We start from the raw sequence: 23,728 nt of genomic DNA on the forward strand, positions 1-23,728 counted from the left end.
TAAAGCCACCCTTGGGACTCTAAAAGGGCAGGAGAAGGCGCTGGCTTGGCCCGTGTGGGGATCTCGCTTTCCCCGAGCGGTGCGCTCCTTTGCATCCGATCAAAGGAGCCCCGCCGCCAGCTGCCACCTCTCCTCTTCCTTCCTTGCAATGGCTCTGCGGGGCGATCCAGAACCGGCTTGAAGCGGCCGGTGCCATGATGCACCGAGTCCCTTCTTCCCGCGCGGCCCCGCGGCTGCTTCTCTGGGGCTCCTGTCAGGCGCGGCGGCGGGCGCCCTTCCTCCTCCCGGCCAAACGGGGGTGATCTCGAGTCTCCCCTCTTTCTGGCGCGGCCAGCACGTGTTGGGGAGGGGCCGGGCCGGCCTCCCATTCATTCTCCCCACCCTCCAGCAGGAGGTGCCGGCACCATAAAAAGGGCCCGCGAAGAGGGCGCCGCCGTTCAGGGTGCCAAAGGCGTCGGAGGGAGCCGGCGTGTCACGCGCCTTGCTCGTGCCGGGGCTGACAAGCAAGGGAGCAAGCGAGGAGCTTCGGGTGGCGCAAAGGGGCTCGGGGGAGCGGCCATCTCGGCTCTCCGCGGGCGGCAGTGCCCACAACAGCAGCAGCAGCAGCAGCCTCGCCATGTCCGGCGGCGTGGTGAAGAAGCGCGGCTCGGCCGCCTCGTCGGGGCCGCCGCCGGAGGAGGAGGAGAAGAAGCAGATGCTGTCCGGGGCGGCGGGCGGCGGCGGCGACGCGGGGCCGGAGGCTCACGAGAACGGCTGCGCGCCGCTGCCGTCTCCGGGCGCCGAAGGCGAGGACCCGTCTTCGCCCGGCGTGGCCCTGAAGCGCAACATCACGCTGCTGAACGGCGTGGCCATCATCGTGGGCACCATCATCGGCTCGGGCATCTTCGTGACGCCCACGGGGGTGGTGAAGGAGGCCGGCTCGCCGGGGCTGTCGCTGGTGGTGTGGGCGGCCTGCGGCGTCTTCTCCATCGTGGGCGCCCTCTGCTACGCCGAGCTGGGCACCACCATCTCCAAGTCGGGCGGCGATTACGCCTACATGCTGGAGGTCTACGGCTCGCTGCCGGCCTTCCTCAAGCTCTGGATCGAGCTGCTCATCATCCGGCCCTCCTCGCAGTACATCGTCGCCTTCGTCTTCGCCACCTACCTCCTCAAGCCCATCTTCCCCGCCTGCCCCGTCCCCATCGGCGCCGCCAAGCTCGTCGCCTGCCTCTGCGTTCGTGAGTATCCGGGCCCGGCGCGCGCCGTCTTCCGAGGCACTCTGTACGCGCTCAGGGGCACGCCGGGCGAAGTGCGGAAGGAGCCTCGCTTTCGGAAGGGGGCGGGGGCAGGGAGCTGGAGCAGGGGGCTGCGTTGAGCACGTGGCCGGTGCCATTTCTGACACCGCCCAGGTACCTAACTCGGGGGGGGAGGGGCTTCTCGGGGCGCAGTTGCTGCCGGTGCAGGGGGGTCCCTCGCGGTTGAGGAGCTGAGGAGGACTGGCCTCCTAAAACGAGGTTATTAAAAAAAAAAATGGCCTCCTGGGACTAAGGGAGACGAGTGGGTCTCTTCGGTTGGGTGCTGTGGTGGCGAAGCGAGAGAGCTGGTAAATCTTAAGGCATTCGTTTAATTTGTTAAACAGAGAACATGGTGCGAAACGCCAAAGTTTTATAAGCAAAGTGGCTTGCCCTGATGTCCTACTTGGAGTAGACCCACTGAGGTTAATGGATATGCCTAATTTTGGTTCATTAATTTAATCTGAATAGAACTTGGATAGATGCAACCCTGTATACTAAATAGCAATAATTCCTTAAACGAGACCAGTAATCGGAAGACGTCGGTAGTAATGGAGGGTGCTTGGAAATCGGGTGTGTGTGTGTGTGTGTGTGTGTGTGTGTGTGTAATCGGAAGATGTCGGTAGTAATGGAGGGTGCTTGGAAATCGTGTGTGTGTGTGTGTGTGTGTGTCGGAGCCTCAGCACATGTTGCCGCTTTCAGGTGAGGTTTGACTTGTAGAGCCGGCCCTGTGACTCAGGGAGAGCCGGAATAACAAGGGGGGGGGGCGGCGGGGGGCGGAGACTCAGTAGAATGAATTAGCCACTGTGAAAGCTGCATTTTGTGCAGTTCAGGGTTTTATGGAAAACAAGATGAAGTGGTCTGCTTTTTAGAGAGGGTATGGAGGGGCATTTTTCTTTGGGAGGAGGGGGCAGGAGATCCTGCTGTGGCCTGCCAGGTGTTGTTGGACTCCAAGTCCCATTTGCCATAGCAGCAGCCAGCATGTCCAGTGGTCAGAGATGATGGGGACTGGAATGCAGAGATAGCATGGGGGGGCACAGCAAGATCCCCACCCTCTGCTTTAGAGGACTGTTCTCAGGGAAATAATGTTTCTTTGACTCTTAGTGCCCCTCCCCTCTAGTTTCTGTCAAAAAGACTGGAAAATATACCGTACCTTTTTTTTTACCTGGCAGGTAGTGTTTCTGAAGAGCCACAATTATCAAAAGCTGGTTCCACTTACATCTTGTATGTATGTGGTCCCAGTTCCACTTGGCCCCAGAGAAGAGATCTCCTTGCCATGAAAAAAAAAAACCAATATTTTAACAATTGTGTTGTGTGTGTGTATTTCTGATCCAGAAATTTAGCTCTTATCTTATCAGTCTTCGGGTAACTTGTGTGTTTATGAAGTTTTCTGTTTACTCTTTTTGCTATTTCTCCACTTGCCCAGTATCTGGTTCTGATAAGAATCACCATGCTGAATCAGGACCAAGGGTCTGTCTAGTCCGGTGTCCTGTTATCACTGCGGCTCGTGGTGGCTAGGAGCTGCCGATACCCTTGTCCTTCATGGACAAGGTGTAGGTGCCTCCTCCACAAGCAAAGTAGGTATTGCTATTTATCTAAAGGGTCATTTAAACACTGTACATTCAAAGCACATTTTCCCTCTAGAGAATCCTGGGAGCTGTAGTAGCAGCTCTGTGAGAGACTGTGGTGTAAATGTGCTTCAGATGCATTTTGTTGCAACTGTTTTGAGTTAAAACTCTTACCTGATGTGATTTGGGGATTAGGTTAGCTGTTTTCTGAATGGATTCTTTACCTGAAGTATGAAGAATCTGTGGCCCTCCCAGTTATTAGGAGACTCCAACTCCCATCATCCCTGACTGTCTGTGTGTGGTTGGGGCTGATGGGAGTTGGTGTCCAACAATATCTAGGATCCAGGTTCCCCATGCCTAGTGTATTTCCATTTCCTAGCAAATGTGCCTTTTCCCTATTGGTGAAGAACTATTCTTAGTTCTGCTGCTGTTTTGTTAATTTATTGTTTTTAGAAGTATTGCATAATAAGCTTATTCAGCACCTAAATTTTTTAAACTGCTGGATCAGAAGCAGAGTTCATGCTTTGCATCCAAAGGGTTCAATCCCTGACACTTCCAGGGAGAGCTAATGCCAGTCAATATATATAAGGACAGTTCTGAGCTAGACGGGCCAATCGTGTGACTTGATATAAGGCCCCTTCTTATGTTGCTATGCGCATATATTAAAAGATTGTGCAGGCACACATGCCTAGCAGACATGTTACAAAAGGAAAAATTAATGGGTAAGGCAGAGGAAAGCAAGCACTGGACCAGCTGCTCCTTCACTGGGCAAGGGATGGGGCCCAATTGGTCTCCCTCTTGCCCTGATGTTCTTCCTGGGAAGCAGAAAGCGCAGCCTCCCAGTGGCTCTCTAGATTACCTGGCTGATTGCAGAGCCCAGAGTGTGCCTCACTGTGTTTACTTTTGTTTCTCCCTTTCTGCCCATGGAGGATTTTCAGTAGGATCCAAGGGATGCAGGCTGTTACTGTTTACACTCCTCCCGGCTTAACCTCGTGCATAGATAGCTCAGGGCAAATTGTGTTCTGTGCAGGAGTCAGCAGTGCTTTAACGTCTCCCCTTGCATGTACATTGCCACTCCCTCTTTAATTCCCTTGGCTCCCGCCATCTGTCATTTTGCAACCTCTCCTCCTTTCCCCAGTTCATTTGGCCTCGCATACTTCATGGCCTGTGCTGGCTGCGGAGGCTATACCTGTCACTTATTTTAATTCCAAAGCATTTATAAAATATCTAAGCACTGTACAAAGCAATAACCATATCACTGAAAAGAAAAATACTACATAGAACCAGCAAAACAGTAGTATAAAAGCATATTAAAAAGAATCAAATTAAAGCAGAGTCTAATTTTATGGACTAGAGAAAGTCTGGGCAACAAGATCTGTCTTTACAAGACGTCAACTGTCGGTTGCGGCTTCACATTCCAAAGTACAGGGGCAGCAGTGAAAAATACGACCGTTTTGGGGTCACAGCCCTGTGATATTCTGTAAGGTGTGATGTCACAAGTAGAATTTCATCAGATGACGATAGGCCCTGTATGGCACCCGCTTTGCCTTGGCTGGCGCTAAATAAGCATTAAACATTCATGGGGCTTCTAGTTTCAAATTGCACTTTCTCCATTGGGGTAGATTCTCTCTCCCCTCCTCTCACCCCAGGACACTTGGTCTGGAGCAACCAAGGGTAAGAGTGCTTTGGAATTTGAAAATTGCACAATTGGTTTCGCCAAGAGCAAACCTCCCCTTGGCTTGATGCTCATTTTGATTGTGGCCCTCTTCCCGATAGGTGGGGTAGCTTGGCCTTGCTTGGTGCAGCTCAGCCAAAATTCTTAACTATAAATATATCTTCTTACTTTTCACACCCGTAAGGCAGGGCAGATCCCACCTGCCTCATCGTACTTACCTTGCATTCCCTTCCTTGTTTACAGGAATGTTTTCAAAATAAAATGCAAGAGCATCATCAGCTTTCCATCTTTGCTTAATGATGTTGTCTACAACCCTGGAGTGTGTGTGTATGGGAGAGAGGTACATTGGAAGCTGCCTTATTCTAGTCCAAGCTATTTGTCCATCTAGCCCAATATTGATTGATCTGACAAGTAAGCTCTCCAGGGTTGTGCCTTACCTGTCACCTTATACCTGATTCATTTAATTGGAGATGCCAGGGATTGGCCCAAGGCCTTCTGCATGCACAGCAGGTGCTCTGCCATCTAGGTCTAGTCTCTGCCTTCTAGATGTTCCTGGCTCCCCTTGTCACCTTGAGGCCCAGTAGTAACTTGGGGGAGAAAAGAAAATGGTAACTTGGGGTCACTTTCACGGGGGTTCAATAGTGCGTGCAGATGAGCCTCTTCTCGGGTTGAGCACAGCTGAAAATACCTGCATTGTCTGGAAGCAGTAAACTCAGCATCAGGTTGTGCAGTATTTGGGTGCAAGGTTTTTTGTTTGACACCTGCCTGGATTATCTCACGTAGCAACAACAAATAGGTTCACAATTTAGAATCTAGTTGCTATCCTGACTTAACCTCTTCCTGGTACAGAAGCTTTTAATGCATGTCAAGTAAAAATTGTTTTCTTACTTCGCAGGGTCTGAGTTTAGGGTACTTGGAGCGAGCTGCTGCCTGGCTTCTTCTCTTCTGAAGCTTTTGGTTAAATCCTTCTATATGTTTCCTTTTGCTTTGGGAGATTACTAGATCCCTGCTAATTGGTGCCTTTTGATGTGCTCCTCCTTCCCTCCCTGTTCCCCATCCATATACATGCTTGAATTAACTGTGGAATCTCTGATGTGGCTCAGAGGGATTATTTCAACCCTACCATTACCTGTTCCTAGACTGAAAATTTGAAAGGCAGAGATCCCAGCCACACTCTCTGGCCTCCCAAGAGCTTTAGAAGGAGGGGAGGTGCTGGCCTGGAGCCAGTGCTAACACCTTGATCTGATAGTGTTACTTGGGAGGGTAACTCTCCCCCATGTAAGTGTGCTTTGGATCACCACCTTCTGTCATGATCATCCGAACAGGCAAACAATGACCTTTTCCATTGCAGGAGAAATTGCAACTGCAGCGACTGGTGTTCAGGGACTACTGACTCTGACAAGTGGCGGCCAAACACGCCCTTCTTTATTTATTTATTTATTTATTGCATTCAATCCTCATTTAATTCTCACAACAACCCTGCAAGGTAGGTTAGGCTGAGAGGCAGTGACTGGCCCTAAGACACCCAGCAAACTTCATGGCCGAGCGGGGATTTGAACCCTAGTCTCCCAGGTCCTAATACAGCTAGTAGCTATGCATAGCTTCTTTTGTCTGCCATGAGTTCTGCTCTCTCTCCATTTAAAGCCACCCACACCCGTCAGCGCTGTCCAAAGTGCAGCAAGCAATATTTGAATCCCTCTAGAAAATTACATACTTCATTTTATTTGGATGCCGCCTTTCCGCTGTTCAAAATATTCTCAAGGCAGCTTACAGCGTGGCAAAAATGCATAACCGCAACCTAACAAAAGGAGTCATAAAAGGTAAATTAAACATTTAAAATACACAACCGAACCATCTCCACATCAATCACAATATCTAAAACAACGATGTAAAAAACCAACAGCAACAACCCCCAGCCCAAGAGTCTGTTCAGCAGGCTCAGCTTTTGTAGCTGGAGTCAGTCCTGGCCCCACCCTCCCAGGCCATGTGGGAAAAGGCCTACAGGAGAGGGAGCAGGTCTTCCAGGACTCACAGCCAAGATGGTCTCTGGCCTCTTCAGCAGCCCCAGCTTTTGTAGCTGGGGTCAAGCAGATTCCCTATCTCTCGCCTGGTATTTCTAAACTCTGTTCCTGCACAGAGCTTTGTGGGAGTGATCAGCTTATGCCTCATTCCCAAGTCTGCCTCCATTGGGGGTTCTGCATGTGCTGCCTGCCATGTTGGAAGCGGGGGCCAGCCTCGCACTGGACCATGTGACATGGTGGCGGAGGCTGTCTTTTGACTTCTGCCATTTTAGCGCCAGGTACTTTGGCGGCAGGCATGGCTGAGCTTAAAGCGAAAATGGAGACGGGGTGGGGGGAGAGAGACGTAGGGGAGGAGGGGTGTCACGTGCTGTTGCCAGGCAACCCCTCGTGGTCCCACGTTGCTGCTGGATTCTAACGGGAATCAATGGGAGACAATTGTGTGGTTGCCCAGCAACTAGGCACGTGAGGTCTCCGGTTTCCCCCCTCCTCTCTTTCCAGTTCAAGGCTTACTTCACCTCCCCCCACCCCACCCCATCTGGCCACTTGGTGGCTTGGCTGAACAATTATAAAGATGGCAGACAGCTGCCTGGGTGGGAGAATTGGTTCGCCGCTGGCTACACAAGAATGAGAGTGTTTTATGTTTTTAGGGAGGCTAGCTGGTGGCTTTTACTTGGGCAGGATTGTGCCCAGGGGCTGCCAGTTGCTGACCCAGCTCTGACATGTCATCGGGAAGGAGAGGAGAATTTTGCAAAACTGGGCTTCAGAAATGTTTTGATCTGTGCTCCGGATGGTTTCGTGTGAACGCACCTTCGAAATCTGCTTCCTTGCCTACAACAAAGCCAGCTTTTTGCCCAGGGTGGGAGCAAATCTAGGGCAAAGGGTTCAAAGCGCTTGACCAAAGCAGTTTTGATCCAGAGGGTTTGGCTCACTTGAGAAATGTTTGCTCCACCTGCTTAGAATTGGCTGCTCTATAATTGCAGTATATCTTTTCCTCGCTCCAATTCGATGAGCAGACGGTGATAAACGGCAAACGCTAAAGATTGCACTGTTTATACTTTCGAAATCCAGGATGTTCTTCCAGAGCTCTCGGCGCTGCTGTTAAATACATCCGTCACAAGCCTGCTTGCCTGGACCTTCCCTTTGCAAGGAGCAAAACAGAAATGACTTCAGGGTTCTAAATCAAAGTTAAGAGGAGCTTCTTGACCCAGTGCCATAGTTAAGTCATGCAACTCGCTCCCCCGAGATGTAGCTGTGGCCACCAGCTTGGATGGCTTTAAAAAGGGTTTCTAGACCCTGGGGGGGGGGCAATGGGATTACCTGGGGGGGAGCACTAAGGCAGGGGGCACTGGAAGTGCAAATGACTATCAGACATCGAAAGCTTGTATCAGTGCCTCACGTTCATCAATTTCATTGAATTAATTAAACTAAATAGTTTTAATTGCATTTTTTGGGGGAAACCATACAATTAAATGTCTTATCATATCTGTGCAAAAGTGAGAATGGACTGAAGTAACTTGTAACTTGAACACCAGAGCACATCTGACCAAGTGGCAGTCCTGTGTAGTGGATGGAGTTTGGATTTGAGTTATTTATTTATTAAAAGTTCTTCAGTGCTCTCAAAACTGTTGAATCTGCAGGGGAGAGTTGAGTTCAAATCTCCATTCACCCATGAAGCTCTCTGGATGGCCTTGAGTATGTCTCCCTCGGCTCCTAGCCTACTTTGCAGGGTTGCTGTGAGGATAAAATGGGATACCCCTGAGCTCTTTGAAGGAAAGGCGGGATGAGACCATTTAGTTTTATTGCAAAATAACTTATGTGCTTCTGTGTTCGTTGGTTTCTTGAAAGCCCTGGGCTCCCCAATAAATGTTGTGTAAACTGAGCTCTTTCTGTTTTTCACTCCTTTCCCCCTCCCCAGCACTGCCTACCTGCTTTCAAAGTTTGTACTTGGGAGCAACTTCTCAAACAGTCCCCTTTCTTGTACTTTTTCAACCTGACTTTTTTAATGTGCTTTTCATGCCGCTCTGCAGAGGCAGGATCCAAGCTGCACCCATAATTTCCCGGTTTGCACAATTCAGGGCTTGTGTGGTGGCTCAGTGCTTGCTCCGCTACACTGAGGATCATAAATATTTGTGCGTTTCCAGGGAGCAATGATGCTGCTTTGACCATATTAGGGGCTCGGTTGACTCTGAGCATTGATCCTTTAGCTGCTTGGCCGGACTAGCCTTCCCCTGATTGAGAGCTGCCCTCCAGATCCTGAAAGGTTTTGCATCAACATAACCACCTGCAGCAGTGCCCATTTGCTACTGATGCTTGGAGATGTGAACTTTCCCACTGCAAGCCAGTAACCTCCCAGCGTCCTGGTTTTTAACTAGGTTATTTATGTGTGTTTGGTCAGGACTCCCCAAAGTGGCCTTCTAGGAAGTCTAGCCATAGTTCCAACCACCTTTTTGTCTCCCTGCCACCCTTTTGCCACAAATGGGGAGGAAGAGAGCAATATGTAAGAAGTAGATTCTTCCTACCCTTTCAAGAAATCTGGTTAAGCAGGTGAGAAAAAAGTGGTTAGAGGTTTGGGGGCCAAATGGTTCCAGTCCAAGAACAGTTTTGCTTTGAGGGCTGCCAGTTGCCGACCTTCACCCTAAGATTGCTTTTTGATGCTGTAGGTGCCTGACTCCTGTTTGTCTTGCGTTTATCTTTCTTTGTGTGATGCTGCCTTGGCCTCTTGCCTCCTCTCCTATAAGAGCTTACCTGGCCACAATCTTTTTGGCTTGTTACTATGTTACCTGAGGGACCATATCTCCCTGCATCAACCAAGCTGCAGTCATCTGGGGAACCCCTGTTGTGCCGCCCTCTGCAGCCCAGTAATGCGTGGAGTGTAGGGATGCAGGATAGACCTTTCTCATCGAGCTGCAAGTCAGACAGTCTCGCTCCATGCCCCAAGAGGGGTCTAGTTCACTGTTTCGCTGAGCGCCTCTTGGTAGCAGCACATTTTTCTTCCCGCCTGCACCTTGTGGAAATGCATAACTTCCTTTCAACTCTCCTTGCCTTTTCAACTTCAGGCGTCTGGCTCAAGGTTCTTAATCCCTTTGGCCACCAAACTTAACCAGATTTGTCTGTTGCAATTACTCCAAGCTATGAAGTGTGGTCATATCAGACCTGCCTTTGGTTTTCTGGCTTGCAGAAATTGTTCAGTACCCTCGCTCAATTACAGCTGCACTGTGTTTGCAAAAGCACCACTTGCTTTTGCTGACATCAGGCTCCCTGGCCTCTGTGGAAGGGCAAGTTCCATAACTACTGATCCTGGTAGGGGTTTTTTTTTTGTCCTTTCGGAAGTGGAGCTTCAGATCATAGGGATACAGGCTCCTCTCATTCACTGTGTGGCTGTGAGAAGATTTGCTGTTTCCAAGATCACCTGACGCTAACACTGGTGCCTGTGGGGAATGCCTTTGCTCCAGTTGTTTCCTGGGTATGTTTACAGTGTAGGAAGCATCCCTTGCTATCTATTCTAAATGACAGATAATGAATAACGCTGGGTCTGGGATGGAGAAGCCTCTTCTTTTGGCAAAGTTACCATGCATACAGTGGTACCTCAGGTTAAGTACTTAATTCGTTCCGGAGGTCCGTTCTTAACCTGAAACTGTTCTTAACCTGAAGCACCACTTTAGCTAATGGGGCCACCTACTGCCGCCACGCCGCGGGAGCCCGTTTTCTGTTCTCATCCTGAAGCAAAGTTCTTAACCTGAAGCACTATTTCTGGGTTAGCAGAGTGTGTAACCTGAAGCGTGTGTAACCTGAGGTACCACTGTATTAACAAAAGGTGAGGCTAGCAAAGTGGAATGCAGTTGTTTTTGCTTTGCAAGGCAAGCTGGCTAATGAGATTCAGGCACCTTCATTGATAGCTCAGATGGTTAGAGCATGGTGCCAATAATGCCAAGGTTGCAGGTTCAATCCCTGTATGGGACAGCTGCATATTCCTTCATTTATAAACTGGGTCACAAGGGATGAAAACAAAGTTAATATATTGAGACAGTTGTACAGTGGTACCTCTGGTTATGAACTTAATTCGTTCTGGTGGTCTGTTATTAATCTGAAACCATTCTTAACCTGAGGTACCACTTTAGCTAATGGGGCCTCCTGCTGCTGCCATGCCACTACTGCACGATTTCTGTTCTCATCCTGGGGCAATGTTCTTAACCCGAGGCACTACTTCCGGGTTAGCGAAGTCTGTAACCCGAAATGTTTGTAATATGAGGTACCACTGTACAGCAAAGCAGAGTGTGGGGTCTTGCAGCTTCTTGGAACACATTACAGTTACTATACAGTGGTACCTTGGTTTACGAACTTAATCTATTCCGGAAGTCCGTTCTGAAACCAAAGCATTCTTAAACCAAGGTGTGCTTTCTCATAGCAGCGGGCGACTCAATTTACAAATGGAACACACTCAGCATGTCCTGCTTCCAAGGCAAAGTTCACAAACCAAAACACCTACTTCTGGGTTTGCAGCATTCTTAATTCAAGTTGTTCATAAACTAAGCTGTTCTTAAACCAAGGTACCACTGTAACAGGCAGACAAATTATTAACTGGTCCACCAAGACCCTCAGCAATTTTCTGCTGGTCTTGGGGGTGGGGGAGTTGAGAAGCCTCTGACGTCGACCCTGCAAAAGTGATCAAGCCTTTTATATGAATCATTGCAACATAGGAAGATGCACCATGCAGAGTCAAGTAATTTAATCTACCTAGCTCAGGATCAGTGGCACTACCTGGAAACTGTTCTGCAGGGTCTGTGTCACTCTTGGGCCCCGTTTTGAGATGCTAGGGCTTCATCCTGGGACCTTCTGGGTACAAAGCAGATGCCTTACCACTGAGCCATGGCATACTTTTCCCCTGGAGAACTTGGGCTTTCTCATTTCCATTTTTCCATGCATATTTCCTCCGTTGACCAATTCCTGTAAGTGAGTGGGCTTCCAGAACCCACTGCCTGCAAAACCTGTTCTTGCATTTCTTGGAAAGCCAGTCAACCTGTCTTCATAAAAAACAACAACCCCAAAACAGCAGCTGCACCCACTGCACAAGTTCAGTTTCCTGTTGTCTGTTGTGGTGGATGCAAACTCTCTTAGTAGGCTACTCTTTTGCTGAGGCCGCCTGCTTTTTCGCCATTCTGCAGCATCACCTTAATTTATGGTGTACTGTCACTGCAACCGGCCTCCTTACTGGCCATTCCATTTGTTTTTGATTTTTTTTACACCTATCTAATATGTTGTATTTTCTGCTCCTTCGTTTCCTGGCTGTTGGGATTCCTCTCTGGCTTCCGTTCCTGGTTTCAGAACCCTGCATTGCGCCGCTTCTTTCATCCGGCTCTGGTACTGTTTTGGTTCCTCATTCGAGGCGCCTTGGAATGGATGTGGGTCCCTATGTGGGGGAAGCTCCTGAAAGAGGATCACCTGTAAGAAGCAGTTGTTTGACAGCTAGCAGATTTGACCAATTTCTGTTGAATCAAAGTTAAGGAAGGAGAGGCCACCAAAGGTAGATTCTTCCACTGTTCCATCTACAAACGGCCGTATTGCAGAAGACTCTGTAACCAGTAGGAAACACATATTCTATTGCTTTTTTAAAAAATCCTTTGGGAGGCAAATGGGGGGCTGCTTTGGCTTAATAACACCCCCCCCCCGTTCCTCTTTTGGTTTTAGGAAACATGTTGCTTGCATTGTTTGACCTTGCTGGGCTGGCTACCTTGCCCAACAATCGTTAAATGCTCAGTGCTGAATATGGCAAAACAATTACAGCAGTACCTCGGGTTAAGAACTTAATTCGTTCCAGAGGTCTGTTCTTAACCTGAAACTGTTCTTAACCTGAAGCACCACTTTAGCTAATGGGACCTGCTGCCGCGCCGCCGGAGCATGATTTCTGTTCTCATCCTGAAGCAAAGTTCTTAACCCGAGGTACTATTTCTGGGTTAGCAGAGTCTGTAACCTGAAGCGTATGTAACCTGAGGTACTACTGTATCACAATTTTTCCTACTAGACACATATTTAAAGCAGTTTCCCCAAACACTGCACATTTATGTATGTTATTTCCACTAATACATACATTTATATGCACACTTTACCCTAACCTGAGGTACTACTTTAGCTAATGGGGCCTCCAGCTGCTGCTGCTGCTCCGCTGGAGCACGATTTCTGTTCTCATCCTGAAGCAAAGGTACTATTTCTGGGTTAGCGGAGTCTGTAACCTGAAGCGTCTGTAACACGAGGTACCACAGTATTTATTTTTTAACGGGACGTTGCTGCAACTAAGAACTGTGTGAGCTTCTGGCTTACACAGCTTTCATGCGTGAAAGCAAGCAAGAAATGAGCGCCTTCCTTCCTCCTGGAGGGGCTGTAACAGAGGCTTGTGCAGAGTTCCTGCTTTGCAAGCACATGTGATCTTGTTTTCTTATAACACTGTGCTCTGTCCCTTGCATGTTATGTGAGGGTGGTGTGGCAGAGGAATACCTCCCTCTGCCTGAAACCTTGGGAAGCTGCTGCCAGTCAGAGTAGACAATACCAAGCTGCTTGGACCAATGTTATTTGCCTCAGTGCAAGGCAACATCATGCATTTGCGTATTTAGGGGGGAAACTCTGTTTCTGAGTGGACTTCTGACTGTAGGAAGATTTCTGTCTTGCTAATTTGAGGGAGGGAGGTGGAGTCAAGTCACTGACACATTACACACAAACACACTCCTTTCCTTTAGGCGTTTTCTGCTACTGGTTTGTTCTGTGCTGATAACACCTATTTTCACTCAGAATCCTGCCAGTGTGTTCTGATAGTGCCACTGTCTTCTCTTCTTCCCAAGCAGTCTGATGATTTTTTAAAAAACTACTTACGTGTCTTGAAAGTGGCAAATTTGTGTCCTGTGCAGGCCTAGAAAGAGAGATACACAAATAAGTTACTATGTGGAAGATAATGAGTCTCTCATCTTAAATGGCTTGTGTGTACAGTGACTTGGTCTCGCTTTATCTGTTCATGGTGGGAACTTCTAAAATTTAGGGAATGAAGGAGCTGCTTATTACCAGCAAAGTTTTGTAACTAAAACCTCCCCCGCTGCCCCAGTAAGGTTCTATAAACTTTTTAAAAGTTGCTGCGTTAGGTGACATAATGGAAGTTTGTTTTCAAAATGCACAGCATAGAGAACCGGGATTATTTATAAAATATAGTTTTATTATCTATCAAAGTGCAGAGACACTTCCTTACACAAAGAGCACCTTTTAAGGCCGCATTCCTTTGCACATTTACCTGGGGATAAGTCCAACCGAACTTTGACTTTCTGACAGAGCTGTTCGACAGTGGAACAGACTTCCACGAGAGGTAGTGGACTCTCCTCCCTTGGAGGTTTTAAAGCATCTGCCATGTATGATCTAGTTGAGATTCCTGCATTGCAGGGGTTTGATCTAGATGACCCTTGGGCACCCTACAGTTCTGTGATTCTATTAATGGCACCTTGCAAAACAAATGGAGTAGTGCAGCCATCCCAACCTGGTACCCTCCATATGTGTTGGGAACGTGCTTCCCACCAGCTCCCGCCAGCATGAGTGTATGATCCCGTGGCTGCTGGGAGTCCAATGCATCTGGAGGGCACGAGGTTGGAGAAGGCTGGAGAAACAAAGCAAAAACCTTTGGGCTGCTTGCCGCTCCCATGGGGGGGGGGAGGCTTAAGCAGCTGCTGAGGATGCCTCCCCTTGGCATCCTTCCTCTCTGCTGTTTTTACGCATGCCACAGTTAGCCAGTTAAAAGTGTGCCAAAGGGGCAAGGGTGCCAGTGGTAAAGGTGCGTTGCCAGCTTAGCCCGCCTGAGTTCAAAGTGTCGGGTGCCCTGCTGGATCTTGCAGTGCCGTCTTCAAATGTTGAGTCAGCAGATCTGGCTTCTTGCATCTGTGGTCTTGTAGGGAGTTTGAGATCAGCTCCTGCTGAACATATGTATCTGTTTACTTGTTGCTGTGTATATGAGCCTCGGAAGCTTCTGTCTGGCTGCGCTTCATTTCTATACTTAGATGTGCAGGTGTTCTGACCAGCCTGGGAGGGATGCTACGTTAAAAGTGAGAGCACATGGTTCAAATCTTTGTTTACTCGGGTGAGAGAAACATGCACTCTGCACGTGCTCCAGGGTCCTCTTGGCACTGATGCATCACTCAGTAAGTGTTTCAAAGTAACGTGTGTTGCCGTGCTTGCAGTCCTCACCAACAGCCCTGTAAAGTAGGGACAGTATTGGCATCGCCCAATTTGCAGATAGGAGCACTGAGGCTAAGCCGAGAGAGACTGACTTGCTTAAAGCACCCGTCCCCCGTTAGTTCTTGGGAAAGGTTCCAGGGCTATACCTTGGTGCGCCTTAAGCCCTGGAGGTTTTTAAATAAACAGGGCAGTATTCTGCAGGGAGGAGGTTGCGCAGATGTTGCCCAAAACTGTCAGGCAGGAGTGCCACTGGACGGGATTGCAGTGTACGTTTTAAAACCGCACTGCTCAAGCCTCAAGGGGGGATGTTCTTTCTCACACTCCTGTGCACTCGCATTCTCATAGTGTGCAAACATTTTAATAAAAGTGTGATGCAAAGATAGCCAGCGTCCTCTAGACAAGGCAGTGACTGACTCTCTGCAAGGGGATGCTGGGTGCCCCCACCCTGCCGAAGGAGGCAACAGCAGCTTTGCAGGCAAATACAATATGGGGGTGGAGAGGGGATTATGCAAAGGAGCTTCCGGCTTCTCGGGTTGCTGCCTCTTCCTTGCTGCAGGGCCAATCAGTGGCGCTGGAGGTGGCACCTACTGAAATGGGCGAAGGAGCTGTTAGGTGTGAATGATGCAACTGTCCTCCTCTCTTGCTTGTCCTAGCTTTGAATCATCTGCAAGGAAGTTGAATCATTCATTCATTCACTAGGGGAAAAAATACAACTAGGACTTCCTGGATAGCAAGCATTTTGAGTGTGGCTCGAGTTTCCCCTACTCACCATGTGTTACTGCATCAAAAAGATGCTGTTTTCCTCCTGACCTTACTTGACGGGAAAACTCCCCAGCTAGGAAGGAGGTAGCATCCTCCCCTGTGTTTCAGAATCTGCAGCTGTGAGCTTTGAGTGATACTGTTGTTTCTGCCTTAGGATGTGAACATCTGCTTGTGGGGAAGTGTTAGGTTTTTTTGTACCCGGAACTGTCCTAGGCACTGCTGCTCATAGACCATCCACGTGGCCCTGTCTTTGCAGAGAGTGTTTTCAAGTCTGCATTAGAGGCCAGGGTGCGATAGGAGGGAGACGGGGGGGGGGGGGAGAGATGGGCCAGGGAAGAGCTGGGTGGCAGCAGAGAGATGCAGGTATAGTTTCGAGAAAAGTCCTCAATCTTCTTTTTCACGTTTATATGCTGCAGGATGAGCCCTGAAGGGGCCCCAAAGTGGCTCTCAGTTGCCTTGTGTGTCGTTGTTGTTTTTAAAACAGTTACCAGCTTAACTTCAGTGCAAAACAATGAAACCAAAAATAAGGTGGGGAGAGTGCTCTGATCCTGCTTGTGGGCGTCTTGGAGGCACCTGGTGAGAACAGGATGCTGGACTAGATGGGATGCTGATCTAGCAGCCAGGCTCTTCTTGCATCCTCAGTCAGAATATTCTGAAACTGAACCAGTGCAATGTCTGCTGCTTCCCTAGAGTCTTCCTCCAGAGCTCCCCAGCTAGAGAAGAGGCTGAGCTCTTTAGGCTTTCCCTTTGAGAGGGAAAAAGAGCAAACCTTCAGGTGGAAAAGCTCACCCTCTCTCACCAGGCTGCACTCTAGAGGAATGTAGAATTGGAAGGAGTGTGCCTGTGTGTTTGTGTGCGGGTGCCGGTGGCATGGATGCATTTATAGTGGAGACAGTTTCAGAGGAAGCAGTCTGCCAAGTGGAGTCCTAGCAACCACAAGCTTCCAAAAAGTTTGGCCGCAGAAGTTCATCCGTGCATTGGCCAGAGTAGTGCAGGTCTCATTTATTTTGTGTGTGTGTGTGTGTTTTCCCCTTGGTGTGGGCAAGGGGATATTCATTGGCCTGGATCCATTTGCACAGATCCTATACTGTGCTTTGCAGGTGCAACTCCAGCAGATGATGGGGGTGGGTGGAGTTGTGCTGAATGTGGCATTCCTTAAAGGGCCAAACTCTGCAAGGAAACAACTGTGCCTTGCCCTCAATCTTTAGTGTGGTGTATTTCTTTTCCTGTTTGTAAAAAATAAAGGAGGGTGGCTTGCAAAGCTCCTACTCCAACAGTGAACTAACCCACCTTGATCTGTTCCATTCCAGTGCTGCTCACAGCCGTCAACTGCTACAGTGTGAAGGCCGCCACCCGCGTCCAAGATGGCTTTGCGGCTGCCAAGCTCTTGGCTCTCGCCTTGATCATCATCCTGGGCTTCGTTCAGCTGGGAAAAAGTGAGTGTGTATGTGTGCTTTGCTTCTTCAAAAAACAGGATGGAAGTGGAGGAGAAGGTGGTACATGGGAAGGGGTGGCAGGTGGTTAGGGAGGACTTACCCCAAATTCTGGCTCTAGCAGCAGAGGCAGGACAGCTTTAAATACTGTACCTGATTTCTCTGTCTGCAGCTCCAAAAGCTCCAGGAACGGAAGGCAGATTTAGGGGAGTGCAGCCACTTTAGTTTCACTTGGCATGGAGCAACTATGGTGTAGAATGGAAGAGAAGAGGTGGGGGCACCAGATTTTGGCGTCACGTATGGCACTGCTGAAATTTGGGACCCCAGGGCTGCCACTGCAGGCAGCCCCCCTGTTTCTTCTATTTAGGACTAGACTTGATCGCTCTCATTATGGTCCAGGGAAAACAAAACTGCTTTTTCTCAAATGCAAAAGTAGGAGAAACGTTCCAGAAAATGCCTTGTAAGGGCGCATCTTTCACTTGGGCAATGTGGTAGTTCTGAGATCTGACCAGATGCTCAGCTTTCAGAAAGACGAAATTCAGCAGCTACAGCTATTCCTAGCCTTCATCGATATGAAATACTAGTGAAAGCTTCATTTGCACAGAGGTGTCCATGGCACATTTGGTCTCTCAGTTTCTCATTATTCTAATCTTAAAATTCAGTTCCCTGTATTGTCACCTTCATTTGCGGATTTCATCCCACCCCCACCCCCCCGCCCCCGGTTAAACCACTCAGGAAAGTTAACATTTTTAGTGCGAATTTCTCTGAATAGAAACAATTTTTGTATACAGTTTTGACTACTATACAGACTTTGGAAGCAATTTCCTCTAACGTCAGGCATTCTTGTCTGTTACACTCACAAAGTGCATGCATTTTTACTCATATTTCCCTACGGCACACACATTTTTGTACACATTTTATGGTTGCCAGACTGCACTGCAAAAAAATTCAGAGTACAAATGTCGAAGTGTGGTGCGTTCTGGTTTGTGTATTGGTTCAAGGTGTGTAAATTAGGACATTAAAATGCAAACGGCATCAAATGTCTCCTGCATCCCTAACAATGAGCAACCCTTGACAGCCTTTATCTTCCTTCCTCCCGCATTTGCTGTGCACTCTGCCCCACATCAGCCGTTTATGAAACGAGAGTTGCTTGGGAAGTGCCAAGTTTTCCCCTTGACCCTGGCTGACCTTCCCTGGCTCACATCTTGTCCTCTTGACTGCATGTACCCTCTGCCCTTCCTGCCTGTATCACTGTTGTTTTTAGCATGGCAGGACATGGTGGGCACCTGAGCCAACCCCTCATTCAACAGGGGTCCAGGCAGGCTGGTCACATGGCTTGTGGCAGCCTGTTTCTGCTTTCGCTGCTTGTCTAGGAGAGGAGATCAAATGCCAGGATGGTGTTTCCCTTCTGTGTGTTTTCACCAGCCAGCGGGGCTTGCTTGGTGCAAAATAGCACACACATGCACACCCCTTCCACTCCCACTTGCTGGATATTTGACTCCCAGAAGAGAGATGCAGGCAGACGAATGACGTCTGTGAGCTGTCAGTACAGGGTAGTCTTCATAAGGAAACTGCGCCCCCTCCTGTCCTTTTGGGGAAATCTAGAAAGCAAGCAGGGGGCTGTTGCCTCCACCCCCATCCAAAGAGAGACATATAGAGGATCGATTGCCACAGGATGCTAGAAGTCAGGAAATAGGTGCTTGTAATTTTAACCACACTTGCTTTGCATGCACATGTTCGGTGCTGGTGTCTGTCTTCAGGTAGGGCTGGGAAATTCCTCCTGCCCAAATCCTGGAAAGCTCCTGTCAATCAATGTAGAGTTTATGCTGGGCTAGCTGAACTGGTGGTCTGACTCAATATAAGGCAGCTTTATGTGTTGGTAACATAGGAGTAATGTAGGTTTCCAGGAATTCAGGCATACAGTTTGTGCCTGGGGTTATCTCAAGGGCTTGCCTTCTTCTGTACAAACCCAGCAGCTTGTCAGTAGCCATCAGCAGAGGCCTTGCTTCACATCTTGCCACCTTTCGGCTTTTCCCTACCAACGCCTAGATGAGTCCCGGGCCCTTGTATGACCTCCGTGGTGCATGTGTTTATGTTTCCTGTCAAAAACGAACATTGGAAGAGCCCTGCTGGATCAGTTGAGAGGCCCATGCAGTCCAGCATCCTGATCTCACAGTGACCAACCAGATTACCCATGGGGAATCCACTAGTGGGACCCAGAGTGCAGCTTAAGATTGCCAGTAACTAGTGTTCAGAGGCTCTCTTTCTCTGACAGCGGAGGTGGGGCAGCAGCCATCAGGGTTAGCGGATAGCCTCACCTCCCATGAATTTGTCTTCTTAAAGCCACCCAAGTTGGTAGCCATTGCTACATCTTGTGGGAGCAAATGTCGTAGGTGATCTATGTCTGAAGAAGTCCTGAATTTTGTGTCTCCTGGATCTTCCTGCTTCCGGCTTAATTGGATGACACACTCTCTCTCTCTCTCTCTCTCTGTCTGTCTGTCTGTCTGTCTGTCTGTCTGTCTCTCCCATCCTCAGTAGGCATTGGTAGCCATAACCATGACTGCTCTGTTTTTATTTTGTTAAGGACTGGAAGGTCTAAATGGATTTTTGTTTTAGTTACAGCCCTGGTCTTCAAGTGTTATGCGGTGTGTGTGTGTTTACAGATGGAGATTTGTTTGCTGCTCTCTCTGTCTTGCACACTCTTGTTTATTTTTGTGTGTGCTTAACTTCACAACCTGCTTTCAAGCATCTTGCAGCTTACAAGCGGTCTAGAAATGCAAACAAATAAATGGAGCTTAATGAAACAGTTCTGTGCAATGAAGTTACAATGGGATTAAAAAAAGAGCCTGTCTCTTAAGTTGAAAGATTTTGTTCCTTGCTTTCTTAACATCTCAGCATTTTAAAAGAAGAAAGCTAACTTTGTTAATTGTGTTTGTTTCCTTCTAAATGGCAGAGCCTCGTGACACAAACTCTCGAAATGTCTTGCCAACCCGGACCTGGTTGGTGTCAGCACAGATCTCTCTGCTCAGCATTTTTCAGTATTTTTTGATAAACGGATAAGAAGCGGATGGGAACTTTTGAGGGAGGAATTCCTCCTTCTGTAAAACAAAACAGGAGGTTGTTTGGGGAGGGGAGGGAGCCCCTCTATTCTGGAGCAATATAAGGGACACTTGTTTAACAACAAAGGATTCAGAAGGAATTCTCCACTTCTCTTTGCCCTCTTCGGAACTTGCAAGATATTATTTTTCCTTTCCCTCTTCTCCTGTTACTGCCTCCCCCTATAATTGCCTTGTGACCTTTGGGCAGTTTTTCAGCGGTGATACTTGCAAAACACACTTCTTTCTTCTTCCCACCCCTTCCATATTGCGTAGGGTGCTTTGCTCAACTTATTTCCTCCTTTAAGGTGGGCTGTCGTTAATGGCCATGGAATGCCGGCATCACCTTTTGGGCTCTATGCTAATAATAGCCTTCCTTTAATATCTCCAGAGATTCCTTTCTCACTCACAGGAATCTGCCTCAAAGGTCTTCTTTGCATCTCAGGTCCTGGTTGTGCAAGCAAGAAATCTGCAGACTCACAGCTGTAAACTGACTGTAGATTTTGAAATAGTTGACATTTGTGTTTCTATCACACTCCCCCTCCCTCATTACCTGTGTGCATCAATAAGAACTAGGGAGTTGGTTCCTTTTTCCTAACAAGATCAACACCCCGAGGCACTCAGCTTCTGGAATCTGCACATGATGACAGGTTCTGTGTTCTTGTGCTCTGCCGTCACAGAACTCTCGCTTTGTGCACAGGATGCAACCCAAAAAAGGTACCCTGCAATACTGTGCATAGATAATGATGGGGAAACTGTGTTGTCTGGTTAAGAGCCATTTGGTCTGGTTCTTGGGTTTACAATCTCACCCCTTAATGTGCTGCACTTCACAGTTCCCAGAAGTGATTCACAGTTTGGATTTTTTTGTTTTTAATGGGCATTTAATGCATTTTATATCAAAAACTTTTGTTGAGGTGGTTCACAGGTCTTATATGCACAAAATAGCCATTAAAACAACCTTGAAACCATCAAATACAATAATATAACATCAAAGCGGAGCTATACATTAATAACCAAGTAGCAAGAACAGAAAAACCAAGTATGCAGGCAGATCCTAATCCGACTTTTGCCAGCCTTCTTCCCTCCAGATGTTTGTCCTGCCCCAGCCCAGCTTTCTCAGCCACCACATCAAACCCCCAAAATGAGATTCTTCCTCACCTCATGGCTTTTCTCTCACTGTGCCTCAACAGAAGCCCTATATCAGGGCACTCCCATCTTCTCTGGATCTGCATTGCACCATTTTTCCTGCTTGCAAAACGGCCTTTGCCAACCCTGGTGCTCTCCAAATGCTTTGGAGTACAATTCCCATCAGCCCCAACCAGAAGAGCTACATGATCCTGGGCTACAACTTCCATCCTCCCTTCTGCATGCTGATGGGAGCTGGAGTCCAAAAACAATGGGAGGGCTGCAGGTTCCCTAGCCCCGACCCCAGTAAATGGAATAGTTTTGATCCGCTGACAAAATGATGCTGAAGTCAGCACTTAGCTCTGTGGGGAGCATTCCATAGCAGGACTCTTTTCTCTGGTCACCACTTACGAAGGGAGGGGTACCCAAAGGCCTTGTGCTGTTCTAGATAATTGGGCTGGGGGGCTGGGAACAATAACCTATTCCCACCTGCCTTTGAGAACAGAGATCTTTCCAGTAAAATGTGCACCTTTTGTGTTTTCAGTGGCCCAGTGAGTAACCGCTAAAGGAAGCATTAGCATCAAAATATGTAATGGCAAAGATGCATAAAAACCCACCTCTTCTTCTACTAAGTTGGCTTGGGCAGGGATGGTCTGGCCACAGCAATTCATGCACTGGTAACTTCAATGTGCTATATGCAGGGCTAACCTTGGGCCTGATCCAGAGGTTCCAGCTGGTGGGAAATGCTTTGGCAAGACAGTTGATGGGAATGCACTGTTGTCAGCACATAACTCTGGTGCTCAAAAGCTTGCACTGGCTGCCTGCATGCTGCTGGGCCAGCTTCATTGTTCTTGCATTCAGCTACAGGCCCCTTAACAGCTTGAGTCCAGGATGTTTCAAGGGCAGCCCAAGCCCTTACATCCCTGCGTGATTGTTGAGGTCTGTTAGTGGTCCTCCGTGGCTCAGACGTACGGCTCATATCCACCAGAAGCTGTGTGCTCAGTATCATGGGCCTGATTTTGTGGATCTCTCTTCCAGTTGAGTTCAGACAGGACAGCTCCCTGTTGAACTGAACTGAAAGCACTGGCATTTTAACTGATGTTACAGTTTCAATGAATTTTTATCTTTTCTATATTGTATTTTTTGTGTACTGCTTAGAGACAACTGTAGGTATTTAAATTATTTAAATAAAAAAAAATTAAGTTCTGGCTGCTTTTGCATGTCTTTGAACTTAATTATTTTTTCAGGTCAGCCGTCAGGCCCAGCTTTGCAGTAAAGCCATTTTTCTCCCGTCTTCTGGGGCTCTTCTCCTGAGCTTCTGCTGAACAGATGCAGGGGCATTTAAGGACGCTGCAGGGCGCTTAGCTTTGGTCGCTCTTCATGGGAAGCTTAGGTGTGTGACTTTGGCTGAATGTCTTATTTTTTAAAAGGGTGTTTTACACATCTGTCACACAGATGGGGAAGTTGCAGCCTTCCACATGTCGCCCTCCCAACTCCCTTCACCCTTGATCACTGGCTGGAGGTGCTGTGAGTTGGGAGCCCCCGGTAACAATTTCATTACATGCCCTTGTTTTTTAAAGTTTGATTTTATCAGTATTTTGGATAGCTGTGTTACACTATTTTATGCTGACCTCTTTGATAGTTTTATTTTCAAGCCCAGATAAACACTTTTGTAATTGTTATATGGTTCAGACATCTTAGCATGATCTCAGCATTGCTTTTTTTGAAAGGGGTACCTAAATAATGAAAAGTTGAAAGTAAACGAGGAGAAAAACAACACATTTCATTAGGTGTGATTACATACTTAATTACTTTACTCCATCTGTTAGAAATTATATTAGTATAATCAAATACAAAAGACACACACAGGAAATCAGTAAAGAGAGGTGGAGAGATAAAAGCCGATGATAATAACTACAATTTGAGGATTTAAGTGGTTTATAAATTTTGGGGAGCGGGAAATTGGACTAGGAATAAAATGTGCCCTTTACACTCCATAAGAAGGATCTCTTGCAGTGTTGCAAGGGATTCTGAGGCAGATCATATATATAATTTCTAGCTGAAGCTTGTGCAGTTGGGCCGCTTTTGACCGTCTAAGGAACCTCATTACCTTGTTCACTCTTGTGAGAGAAATATTTACCTCCAGAAGAAAGAGCGCTTTGTCTAATTCGTTTGGCTGGTGATGCTTCTCCCAGGGGAGGCTGGCGTCTTTATTGTACTCAGATTCCCTTTATGGGTGGACAGCGCCCCTTCCCCACCTTTTCCAGCGAGGCTTATCCGACTAATTCCTTGGCTTGGCACCAACGCTGGGAAATTGGGGATTGTCTCGGATTTTCTTATTAGAACCAGACCTGAAAGAGATGAGAACAGCCTTCTTTTCTCCTCCTGGATGGATGGCACTTGAGCACAGGCACCAGAGTGCAGAACATCTACACCTGTCACTTTTCCTAAATTGTGTACCTCCATTTATGACAGTACATGATGCTGCAGCAAAACACATGGCAAGGGCAAACTAGAAAGCACTGGAGCCCTACTTCTGGGTCTTTCCCAAGGAAAAGCAGTGGTGATCTTCAAAA

General features: G+C 48.0%; 1 protein-coding gene across 1 annotated transcript in view; it reads left to right on the forward strand.

Annotated features, from left to right (window-relative positions):
- The window catches only part of SLC7A5 (solute carrier family 7 member 5), a 51,781-nt gene continuing 28,053 nt past the window's right edge, over positions 1–23,728 (forward strand). Inside the window, exons 1-2 of the mRNA XM_083754562.1 lie at positions 1–1,217; positions 16,810–16,935. Of these exons, the coding sequence (XP_083610688.1) occupies positions 617–1,217; positions 16,810–16,935 (727 nt within the window). The 5' untranslated portion in view covers positions 1–616. The remainder of the gene's footprint in view (positions 1,218–16,809; positions 16,936–23,728) is intronic.

This window comes from Podarcis gaigeae (genome assembly GCF_964106915.1).
Source record: "Podarcis gaigeae genome assembly, chromosome: 8".
NCBI classification, from domain to species: domain Eukaryota; kingdom Metazoa; phylum Chordata; class Lepidosauria; order Squamata; family Lacertidae; genus Podarcis; species Podarcis gaigeae.